Source organism: Camellia sinensis, chromosome 13 (genome assembly GCF_055761805.1).
Source record: "Camellia sinensis isolate YWXY chromosome 13, ASM5576180v1, whole genome shotgun sequence".
In the NCBI taxonomy this organism is placed as follows: Eukaryota; Viridiplantae; Streptophyta; class Magnoliopsida; order Ericales; family Theaceae; genus Camellia; species Camellia sinensis.
In genome coordinates, this window is record NC_138973.1 from 106,158,739 (window position 1) to 106,171,252 (window position 12,514).

Sequence of the window (12,514 nt, forward strand, 5' to 3'; positions counted from 1 at the left end):
TCACGCTTATTTTGAATCTAGAAAAGCTTCATACCCCCAGTGAGGTGTCGGCCCCAGATTGGTCCAAAAAAAAAAATTGTTTTTTTTTTTTTTTTTTTTTTTTTTTTAAGTTTTCAGCCACTGGGGGCGCGCCACGTCACTGGGGGCGCGACCCCCAGTGGGTGTATGGATCACGGCTCTTTTGAATCGAATAAAGCTTTGGACCCCCAGTGGGGTACTGGGGGTCACCTCCCATTGGTCAAAAAAAAAAACAGTTTTTTTTTTTTTTTTTTTGAGTTTTCAGCCAACCCCAGGCCGACACGTGGCACTGGAGGGGGTTCACTGGGGATGACCCGCAGTGGGGGTCTGTAGCATTGCTGTTTTGAATCTTCAAATCTCAAGCGTTCTCTCTCTCTGCTGTCTAAACCCCATTGATATCTCAGAGCCATTTTGAAACACATCGGTGATTCATTAAAGCTCCACTGTTTCAAAATCGAAATCGAAGTTCATCTCAGCGATTCAGATCGGTGAGCTCCACTGTGTGTGTGTATGCTTTCTAAACCCTAATTATCTTAGAGATTCAGCTCGGTGATTCAAAGATTCAGATCGGTCTCAGCGAAATAGATCAGTGATTCATCAGAGCCATTTCGAAGTTCTCTCTCGAAATCGAAATCGAAGTTCATCTCAGTGATTCAAATCAGTGAGCTCCGCTCTCTTTCTCTCTCACTCTCTCTATAGACCTATCAGATTTGGTCCCCCCTCTCCATCAACGAATCCGGACGGCGGCTCTCCGGCGGTAGCCCGTTGTCTCTATCATCTGAAGAGTTTTGTTTTGCAACCCTAAATCTCCAAATCCCCTTCATTGGCAAAGAAAGAAAAGGTCAGAATTTTTTTATTATTTTTAATGGAATAATAGGCATACATTTGTTTTAATTAAGGTTTTGTGTTGGTTTGATTAAGGTTTTTGGGGAAAACATGTTTATTCTTTGTTTGCCCAAACTCATGTGAATGGATTTTTTTGCATTGCAAGTGTTTGATAAAATGCTTCAATGAAATTATTTTTTTTAAAACTAATTAGATACATGTGAAGTTAGGAGTATGTTGTGATGAATGCCAAATACCTCTTGTGATGGTGTATTTTATAAACTGTAATTATTATTTTCATGCCTAGAATAGTATTACTTTGGAAATAGATATGTTTGGTTAATATATTTTAAATTCTCATTACATTTATGCCCATGTATATTTTTGTGTTCTTTAGGATTTGTGAAAAATAGTGATATATTAAATCTGTATTATGTTTATAGTGATATACTTTGTTATGGTGTTGGTTTCCTTTTCCAAAATCAAAGTTGAAAATGCGGAAAAAAGCAGATATTAAGATATCAGATTCAGAAAAAAAAATTCCAGGGAGGCTTTGGTGTGCAAATGACATGTGCGATTACTTTGCATGGTGATTGCTTGCAAACCAACATGAAGCGGCTTGAGGCAAACCAATGAGCTATGAAATTGTTTTTGATGACAAGCATAGTGTGTACTGATTTTAGCATTACTTTAATGCTTAAGTGATTGTTGTAAGCTTATACATTTGGTTTTAGAATGTACAAGTTTTGTAGAATGGTTAATGAATTAATGAAATAGCTTGTGTTTGATTGTGTTTTTGTTTGTGATTCTGCTATCATTTCTGAATTGATATGAGGAGGGAAAAGTGAGTGAAGGTAGAAGGAAATTTATTTATTTATTTATTTATCTCAAATTTCACAACAATTCAATGTGCACCCTACTCAGCATGGTTGAGAAGCTATTTATTCACTATGTGGTCAGATCTTATCTTGGGTTATGATCAGATCGGTCAGTTACTATACAACTTAAGCCTCTTATAGAATAATGTTACTCGGAGGTCGATGTTAAAATCCTATGGATATTTGCTCTATCATCTGCATGAGTAACCATGAAGATTTTACAGGATATAGAATATAGCTTCAAGTTCCTCCTGCATCTGCAGTCTTTGTAACTACAAATTTGTCCCCATCAGCCGAATAAAATTTTGCTACTTTTTTGATCTTTAACCTATTACTGTGACTTTACCTTGAACGTAGATTGCTAGTAGTTTTGTTGGCAAAAGTGTTGAACTTGTTTAATTTAGGTTTTTGGCTGATCTTTACAACATGCCATTACTGCTCTTAAGAAAAGGGCATATTTGCTCAAGTATGGAAGAAGGGGGAAGCCTAAGTTTTGTCCCGTCCGACTGGCAAATGTAAGTTTGTTTGATGTTTCTAGATATCTATGTGCCTTTTGTACTTCTGTTCATTTATTTGACTGCCACCACAATCAACTGCAGCAAGAACAATCCTACTATAAAATGTATATTATTTCATGTTGCTGCTACTGCTTTTGCATTGCTTTTTACTTGTTTTTCATGTAATGATAACATGGAGTTTTTAATTTCTTATTATGTTATTTTTAAGTTCTAGAATCTGTAGTTGATATATCTTTATTTATGTCCATACTCGTAATATAGTGACCTAAAGATTAGTTATGTCTTTATGCAACTATTTGTCAGATACCCTTCAAAATGTCAGAGTATTGCTGTGAATGCATGCAGGATACTATAGTCCAAAACACAAGGTGATACTTGTAAATTTAGTAGCTTGTTTCTTAATCAGGATACAAGGTAAGTTGTTTTCATGTCAGTTGGGGTGCATTGGAAAGGTACTGATTCACATTTTGTATACATTTAATGCATAATATCCACTTTCCTCACTTATTGAACTTAACTTGCAAGGGAAGTATAGTGTTGAGAGCTGTATCATTTCAGAAAATTTGGTATGGACATATCATTTCATGATCCTTTTGGCTATTATGGAGTTTCAATGTTTCACTTCTCTTTGGAATTTCAGGATGATGCAGTGAAGAACCTAGTGACTAAGTTCCACTCTGCTAAAGCTAAGCTTGATTTGGTGACACAAACAAAATCCAAATTTGTTTTGGAGAATAGCAAGGTTCGTATATTAAATTCTGATTTCTATAGCTTGAGTGGATACACATAGATACTAAGGGTAGAGGTTTTTTTTTTTTGGTCATTATTATTATTGTTTATTTTTTTACAGACTGTTAAGTGTTTTGAATTGCCTGAAGACTTAATGTTGCTATTCAGAGAGAACTTCACAAACCCGAATCTGATCGCTCTTGCATACATCTGGAGTTCGATATATTGTGTATTTTTATTTTTTGGTTGTGTTTGTTGTTTGATTTTGGTTTAGAAATAATCATGTAATGTTTTTAGTTGATATATTGAAATAACAGTAAAGTTTTATCCATATTATTGTTATTTTTTAGCTTTATTGCAATTATGTTTTTTAGTTAAGTCTAACAGAATTAGCACAATCTCAAAAAAAAAAAAAAAAAAAAAGTCTATAATGGCGTTTTTCCCAAACGCCATTATAGTGCCAACAGTTGTTAAGTACTAGATGACGTTATTTTACCGTTATTTACCACATTTAGCGGCATTTTTAACAACGCTGCCTATACTAATCTAACAGCGTTTTTAAAGCGTCACAATGCTATAGCAACGGTTGCGTCTTCAACGTTTGTTACTAAACGTCACAAAAAGAATTAGTGGCGTGTTTTACACTTATAACGACATTTTTTAAACGCCGTTAAATGTAAAATTTCCAGAAATGTATAGGTCATGTTTTAATGTTTTAAATTAAATTTTATTCTCTCTCTCCTTTTTTATTTTTTGTTTCCTTACAAAATTTTATATTGAATGTTGATTTTCCATGACAAATTTTTACGAGATGACACAAAAAATGAGCTCAGGTCATTAATCCAATTTTTTAAAACTTATTTGGCAATAACTTTAGCTGCTAAACTCCTATGGCCTTAAGGACACGCATTTTCTGCTTAGAGAGATTTATTATTATATTTATTTTATGCCAAAAACCTTTAAAATCTCATAACTTGAGTTTTATGAATCTGTTTTTACCAAAATTGATACCTGTGAGTTTATTTTTTTAAGATCTTTCAAACAAAATCAAAATTGAATATGAAATTTAAAAAAGAAAAAAAGTAAATAATATAATTTTTTGATCATTGAAAATAGCAAAATAACATTTTTTTTTTTTTTGGTGGTGAAAGTAAGTGTTTGAAACCGTTTTGGCAATTTTAGATGGATAGATCTTGAAAAATATATGAAATCAAGAAACAATTTATTCAAAACAAAACAAACCACCAACTGTAAAGTTATGACATGTTGAACTTTCAACATCATAAACAAGTTTTATTTTAATTTTTTTAACTTGAGATACCTTTCTATCCAAATTGTGAGGATAAATAAGTTTAAAAAATTTGGATCAATAAGAAAAAAATACTAGGACGGATAGATTGAAATATTTTTTAGATAGATTAAAAATATGGGGACTTATAGGTTAAAATAATTTGGATAGGGTTCCAATATAGGTTCAAAAAATTTGCATAAATAAGTTTAAATATGTGAATAAATTAGGACTGTAAACGAACCAAGCCGCTCGCAAATAAATTAGGACTGTAAACAAACCAAGCCGTTTATGAATATACTCGAGCTCGACTCATGCCGTTACTGAACATACTCAAACTCGATTCAACTGGAATTTTAAAGGCGAACCCGAACTTAACATTGCTTGATTTGAATAGACTCGCAAGCTCACATAATTAATATTTAATATTAATATTAATATGATTATATAAAATATAATATAATTTGATGATTATTTCATCTGGAAGGTTCACATATTCTTCCCACTACAGGAAATTACACTTTTGCTGATTAAAAATTTGGTCGGCAAAAGTCCATTTTTAGTCGGCAAAAGTTATCCGCGACCAATATTTTTGGTCGCCACTTTGGTCGCCAATTGAGGGTCGCCAAAAGTAACTAGCGACCAAAACTTTTGTTAGTCGGGAAAAAGTTGGATTTGCCGACTAAATTTTTAGTCGCTAAATATATCATTACTGCGACTAATCTATTTAGTCGCTAAAACACTTTAGTCACTAAAAGTGACATATTCTCGACCAAACATGTTAGTCGTCAATTGGCACATTCCACGACCAAACATGTTAGTCGCCAAAAGTAATGTTTGCGCGACTAAAAGTTTAGTCGGGAATAGGCCTATTCGCGACCAAACTCTTTGGTTGTCAAAAGTTTACCGACTAATTATTTAGTCGCCAAATGTACCATTTTGCCTACCATCATTTTGGTCGGCAAAACCACACTTTGGTCGCCAACATCCAACAAAATAAACCAGTAATTGAAGACAAATATTCCATCTAATCCATTCAATATAATTTGTAATTAAAAAGAATTATTCATAACAACAAAGTATCTGAATCATGAACATTCAACGAAATACATAAATCATCCAACCCTGAACCTGTTTAATAAAAGTCAACAACTATTATAAGTTTCCATCCACAAGTAATTCCAAAGTACATATTCCTCCAATTTAAATTTTTATCCATGCGCATCTATCAAAAAATATAACTACTCTACTGAAATATTTTCCGTATACACCCATCCAAAAATATAACTACTAGTCTCTCTAAAAATATAACTACTAGTCTATCGAAATATTTTCCATACACATTTATCCAAAAATATATAATTCTTTCAAAAATGCTTATAGCGCCAATTAGTCTTGTACAATTTAGCTTCGTGCACGAGTTCATCCATCTGTACCAAACAAAAAAGAAAAAGAAAAAGAATGTCAAGAATTGAATAAGGTATATAATTTAAGTAAAACTTGTAAAGTTGAACTTACCTGAATAATGGATAAAGGGATAGAATTCACAATGATGCCCTGCGTCCTTTGCAAGAAAAAGGCTTGGACTTACTAATGATCAAGATGCCCAGCGTCCTCTGCATTAACTAAACAGAAAACCAAAGTTAATGAGGGATTATATGGTTTGTCCAAGTTTTGTTTAAGAAATTAGATAATAAAGGCATGTCAACTAGTTAAACTGTTAAAAAGTAGGATGTGAACATATCAAGAAGTCAAAATCTTAAAAGCAAGATATTGGCATAACCACTCCTAATCCTACTCATGTTTCATCTTTGCTGTAAAATATTTGATATATGTGTACACTTTTCTAAATACATATTAATTGTTGAAATATTTGATCATTTTTTAATTTTTAAACTTCCATTGGACTCTATTATTTTTTAAACTTTAATTATTTTTCCTTTATAAAATCTTATAATGGACTAAACACTACTTCTCCAGTATGTACTAGAAGAGGCCCATAATACCCTAATTGGTGAAATAGCCCAGTGCAATCTAAAGTAATCAGGCACTACCCTAGAAATTACCCCGAAGAGAATTCAACTCACTTCGTATCATTTTGTTCCCAGTACAATAAAGTACTGGACCATTCCAATAGGTACAGAATGGGATTGACAACTATGATATCTACAGATACAAAAAATTCAAAATAAATACTAAGTGAGGAGTATCTCTGTGATTCGTAAATCCTAGGCATTATTAAGATTTCAAACATCAAAACTAATTTGCATATTATGGACGAAGGTTTCCATCACCTAAAGATAGATCAAAATAACTTTTCCAAGCCAAAAGTAGTGCAGCAACCAAACCCAACAAAGAAAATCTAGTGTTCGCCAAGATGATGGTAAAATTTTTCATAAAAACTCAGCAAAAATTATGCCACTCTTGACAATATTCGGAAATGCTAGTTATATGTTAATTTAATTGTTATTGAGGCAGTCCCTCTGTATTTCAACCAAAAAAATGTGTTATCAATATTCTCATTTTAAAACTTAAATGTAATGCAATATTTAGAAGTCTAATGAAAGAACCAGAAATATTAATTGAACAAACAAACAAAAAAAAATGTAGCTAACATGTTAGAAATAAGACATAGCAGTTACCACTTTCATATTCCATGGCCTCTTGAGTCTCAATCTTTTCAAGGACTGCCTTAATAAGGTTCAGAAGCAACTCTGGTTCTTTATTTGACAATTTCTTAACGACAGGCTTCCAATCATCAAATAGACTCTGCACATGAGTTGTACTATGACTGACTTGATAACTTTTTGAATCTGATCCGTTCAACAAAAGCTGTACTAAAACAGACACTACTTCTAAGGAGTAGGAAGCATATAATCGAATAAGATGTTTGAATGCCTCGGTGATCTGTTTCTTAGAACCTGAAAGAGACAACAGATCAATGAACAAGACAAAAAACAAAAAATAAAACAACATACAATATATTAGTTTTCTCAAAATTCCTTGATACATAGCAAGTCCAAAATGGCATAGCAAGTCCAACTAATCAGATCCACAACAACAAATTCTTCCCTAGAATATGAACTCTCAATCATAGGTCTCATTAAAAAAAAGGAACAATAAAAAGACAATCAATTGGGTGCCAATTACTAACATTAAAAGACAATATGCTCATGGACGTATTCAACTCCTCTAGCTAAATTAAGGGCAATTTGCACCCTAGTAGACCATGGCAATGGGTCCCTATCTAAAAGCAACATAAGTTATACAATCATAAAACAGATTGAAATACCAAGGGATAGAATTCACACTTCATGGATGCAAAAGAATTTTTCACCTAAACCACGCATATGTTGACTTAAATTGCCATTCTCAATGAATTCATAGACTAAAACTAACGAACCCTCCACACAGTGACCTATAAAGCTCACCTACATTGAATTTTCAATAATATTAGTAACACATAAACTCAATAAAAATCAACAGCTAAACCCCATGTGAACACAAAAAAGAACCCTCAGAATTGAGAACTATGTATGATGTGTATCATGCATGTGTATGTTGTTCACAAAAAGGTCAATAGTGCAAAGAACTGATTGTTATTAAAGATTGATTAATGTACTCTAGTTTTTCAGTGCCAAGCCCTGAGGTATATGGTATGTGATACATTGGTCTCTTTGATGCCAGTTTTTTATTTTTTTATTTTTACCATTTTATTTTATTTGTACATGACACTATATTATTTGTTTTCATTGTTTCATTAATGTTTGTTTCCAAAGAAAGGAATTAATTAGGAATATTTGCATAAATAGCAGTACAAGATGGTGACAAAAATAATAATGATATATATAGCATTCTCATTTAAGAAACTACTTGAAGGGTTAATCATTTGTGATTAGTGAAATATACCACGTTGTAATCTCTAGAATGCAATAATTGCATTATTTTTTTCTTTTTAAGGGCTGTGTTATAATTCTCTATATTTATATAGTTTTTAAATTCACAAAATTTAAGATTCATCATCATGAATTAAGTTATTTTGATTAAAACTCACATGAAGTTGTATGAATTAAATTATGAATCCTAATATTCTAACAACCACGGACACAGTCACATTATTTTGAATGGATTTTTTGTATGAAATTTTTGTGTTTGTGAATCATTTTCACTAATTAGCTCAACAATGGATGGTGAACTTCACTATTTGAAGATGAAATAGACACTTTGGACCTCCAACAATCAAACCAACCTTTTGGGTTTTGATGCAGGTCCAAAATGAAAAGGCCTTAATATCTTGGTTTTAGTTGATTGAAAAGAAAATCAACTGAAATGGAAGACTTTAGCTCTTCATAGCTGACACTAAGTGAGGGCAGACAAAGAAATGTGATTTTCCTCTTTCGTACTGTAAATCAAAATCCATATTCATATATGTTTGAATAGAGAGCTCAACAATAGTAAGAAAGGTTTGTGTTTTGAAACCCGAAGACATTGTTTTCCCTCAAGTGGCTGAAGTCTAAACTTAAGAGAGTTGTTAAGAAAGGCCATGATTGTGAAGAGGTCACTGAGACACAGGAGTTTACTAAAGTTTTTATTGGGAAGGTATTGAAATTTAAGTTCTAAATCACACACACACACAAACATATATATATATATATATATGTAACATTGCGAATTTGGAATTTTTTATCTTAATTCTTGCTACATTTTAGGTCCCAATAATGCTCCAGTCAAGCTATTGTTGTTTGTATCAGACCTCAGAGAAGGATTTGACTGAACTTGGAGAGTGTGCATTTGATCAAGGTCGGTATTTCATTATCAGTGGGAGTGAAAAGGTTTTGATTGCTTAGGAGAAGATGAGCACCAACCATGTCTATGTGTTTAAGAAAAGGCAGCCTAACAAGTATGCTTTTGTGGCCGAGGTTCGGTCTATGGCAGAGTCCCAAAACAGGCCACCCAGTAGCATGTTTGTCAGGATGCTTTCTACCACAAGTGCCAAAGGGGTAAGCAAAGCATTGGTTTAGGGACACTTAAAAACATGTCCCTAGCATTGTTAAAGGAGTATTAGTGTTGGCAGCACTGCATTAGTCCTTGTGGAGTATTGCAAACACTACATTATGTGCACTTTTATGGAAAATTTGTGTTTTTATTGTTTTCCTTTGCAATTCGGATGATGTGAGGAATATTTCATTGCAAGTAAATGCAAGGATCTTCAGGGCAATATATCTGTGCTACCCTTCTGTACATAAGGACTGAAATCCCAATTGTAGTTGTATTCAGGGCATTGGGATTTGTTACAGACAAGGACATATTAGAGCACATATGTTATGAATTTTCTGGTTTTCAAATGACGGCTTTACTTCGTCCTTCCTTGGAAGAGGCATTTGTGATTCAAAATCAACAGGTATTTATTTTGGTACAGTCTCATCATTTACTCTTCATTTAGCTGAATGGACAGTTGTTTCTCTTTGCCGTTGCAGGTTGCATTAGACTATATTGGAAAAAGAGGATCTACTGCAGGTGTCACACGAGATAAGAGGATTAAGTGAACAAACTTGTTGCTCGGTTCATATAGTCATATTTGATTCTTAGCTAACTTGCTTGTCTATTTTGTAGATATGCCAAAGAAATCCTTCAAAGAGAAATGCTTCCACATGTTGGTATCGGGGAGTATTGTGAAACTAAGAAGGCTACTATTTTGGGTATGTTTAGTTTAGGACTCATATTGGGACTCATATTCCAGAAATTGTTACTGATTGCTCTTAATTTCACTAGGTATATTATTCATCGGCTTTTACTTTGTGCCCTTGGTCGAAGGCCAGAAGATCATAGGGATCACTATGCAAATAAGAGACTAGACCTTACAGGTCCTTTACTCGGAGGCTTGTTCCGAATGGTCCTTTATCTGTAACCTCTTTGGATATTATGGCAATTTGAAGGCTCAAATATTTCTGATTGTCATTAATGTGAACTTAAATTGATGCAGTTATTCAGAAAGTTAACCAGGGATGTGAGTTCCTATGTTCAGAAGGCAAAAGTGGTCGGCAAATGTGTATTTTGTTGTAGTGTGATATGGGGTTGAAGTTTTATCTGTCCATCACTAATTTCTACTCCTAGAAACTTGATATATTTTTTTTTATCAATTTCTATTTTAGACTTATAATAATACCATGTTCAACAAAGAGTTTAAATACTTGTTGAAGATGATGGCAATGTTCTTTTTCATTTTTACTGAATACAAGAATATCATCTATATAAACTAAGACAAACTTCCTATATTCACCAAAAATCTTATCCATTTTCCTTTGGAAAACAGATGGATGGAATTCAAAAGTTGGCCTTTTCCAGGGACATCATAGCCTACTTTCTCTGTGTTATCATTGAGTAGATACTCAGATTGGCCTTTATAATGCTATCAAGATAGAAGTCAATAAGATTAGTATGTTTGATACCTTACCAAGTAAAACAGACATTAGAGATGTTATAACAATGATAAATGATAAACCTAAGCAAATTGAAATTGAGACCAAAAATTTGTTAGGATATATTAGCACGCAGTCTAAATATCTTGAAGATAAGTATAATTTCTTACAAAGACAAATGGGTATATTAGCATCCCAAAATACTGAAACAAAAAGGTTAGTCAAAACATTAGAAGAATTGCTAACTAGAGAAACCACGAGAATAGAAGACTGAGTTATTAGCAGTAGCTAAAGGATGAGTGAATTTGGAACTTTTTATGATGAAAGTTTAAGAGAAGCTTCTGGTTATAAAATAGATAATTATGGACCAGAAGGCATAAAAACATATCCATCAAAGAATGAAGTTGATAAAAGGATATTATTACAAAATAATTTGTTAATTTTAATGATGATTAGGATGAACAAAGATTATACCAAAAAATGAGATTAATTAAGAATAACATGGCAACTTTAGCTAACATAAGTAAATTTAATAAAGGCACTCTTAAAAGTAGAATAGATAATAAGAAAAAGAAACAGAGCAAGATTCCATCAATTCCATCAAAAGAAATACATAATAAGAAACAGAGCAAGATTCAATTTTCAAAGCACAGATCAAGTCAACCGTAGTAACAGTAAGTCCACAAGCAATTCCAGATCTCTGACAAAACAAGAGAAATTGAAAACAAAAAAATAGATCTCAGAAATGGATCATCAAAGTACTCACCACCAAAACGCAAGGCAACAATCTGCATCAAAGAAAACAAACCAAAATTAATACCATATTAGAGTACAGAAGTGAGAGAGAGAGAGAGAGAGAGAGAGAGAGAGAGAGAGAGTACATGGAGTGTCGACCTGAATGGTGCCATGAGATTGGTGTGCCAGAGCTTACAGTAGTTCTGGCGAAGCTGCATCTTGTCCAGATGCTCTTGCGACGCCATTGACATCTTCGAAGAGCTCAAAAACCAGGAAACCCTAGCTGATGATGAAGAGAAAGAAGATGAAGATTTTCGAAAACACTTTTGAAAAACACCCAAAGCACTAGGCCCATTCCTACAACTTTGGGTAATCTAAGCTGGTTCATGTTTTCTAAGCTATTTTTTGGACCAGCTAGGCATTTGAGAGATCTGTGTGAAGTAGCAATCGAGCGCGACTCCAACAATGCAAGCGCGTTTGGTCGATTTCACGGCGATTTGGGGCTCGAGAGGGAGTGAGAGGACTTCTATCGAGGGTCGAGATTGAGCGGTTAGGTTAGGGTTTTGCTTGTTTCGAGGGGTGTGGTAGAGAGAAGGTTGAGAGAGAGCAGGAATCGAGACGAGGACTCAAATCTGATTCAGATCTCGACGATCTATCGGATCCGGCGGAGGCACCAGTGAAGGAGAAGGAGGATGAGCCCAGCTGGTGCGGTGGGTGTTTAGGAGAGAGAGAGAGAGAGAGAGAGAGAGGGGCACCAGCAGTGAGGTGGGGGTGATTGAGAATATGTGTGAGAGGGAGAACAATCTGATTTGTTTAAACAGAGAACAGGCAGGGACAATTGGTTACTCTCTAAAATTTTCACAACTTTAGCGACAAAACTAGTTTTTGGTCGGCAAATGTTAATAATTGGTGGCTAAAATTTTATTGTAGCCAAAGCTTAATTAATGGCGACTAAAATATTAGTCGCCAAAAGTATTAATTTGGCGACTAACTTTTTTTTGGTTGGAAAAAATAACTATACGATGATTTTTTTTTTTGGTCGCTAAAAATAAGTTTTTAGTGACCAAAATTTTGATCGCCAAAGATAAAAAATAATTTTTTATT

General features: G+C 33.6%; 1 protein-coding gene and 1 long non-coding RNA gene across 5 annotated transcripts; one reads left to right on the forward strand and one right to left on the reverse strand.

Annotated features, from left to right (window-relative positions):
• Window positions 1-341: 341 nt before the first annotated feature.
• Window positions 342-3,317, forward strand: LOC145806362 (uncharacterized). Of its 3 annotated transcripts, none has more exons than XR_014349379.1 (3): window positions 342-859; window positions 1,332-2,981; window positions 3,090-3,317. It is a non-coding gene; the product is annotated as an uncharacterized LOC145806362 (long non-coding RNA). The 3 variants fall into 3 exon arrangements; XR_014349380.1 differs by having other exon boundaries at window positions 2,126-2,981; XR_014349378.1 differs by having other exon boundaries at window positions 342-2,981.
• Window positions 3,318-5,328: 2,011 nt separating this feature from the next.
• LOC114290576 (uncharacterized) lies at window positions 5,329-12,284 on the reverse strand. Of its 2 annotated transcripts, none has more exons than XR_003639057.2 (5): window positions 11,570-12,254; window positions 11,442-11,463; window positions 6,899-7,177; window positions 5,775-5,881; window positions 5,329-5,686 (listed from the first exon to the last, which is right to left on the reverse strand). XR_003639057.2 is itself a non-coding variant. In XM_082903096.1 (5 exons), exons 1-4 carry the CDS (start codon window positions 11,659-11,661, stop codon window positions 5,847-5,849), a joined length of 441 nt encoding a protein of 146 aa, XP_082759222.1. In that variant the 5' UTR covers window positions 11,662-12,284; the 3' UTR covers window positions 5,329-5,686; window positions 5,775-5,846. The 2 variants fall into 2 exon arrangements, 1 of the variants encoding a protein (XP_082759222.1); XM_082903096.1 differs by having other exon boundaries at window positions 11,557-12,284.
• Window positions 12,285-12,514: the final 230 nt, after the last annotated feature.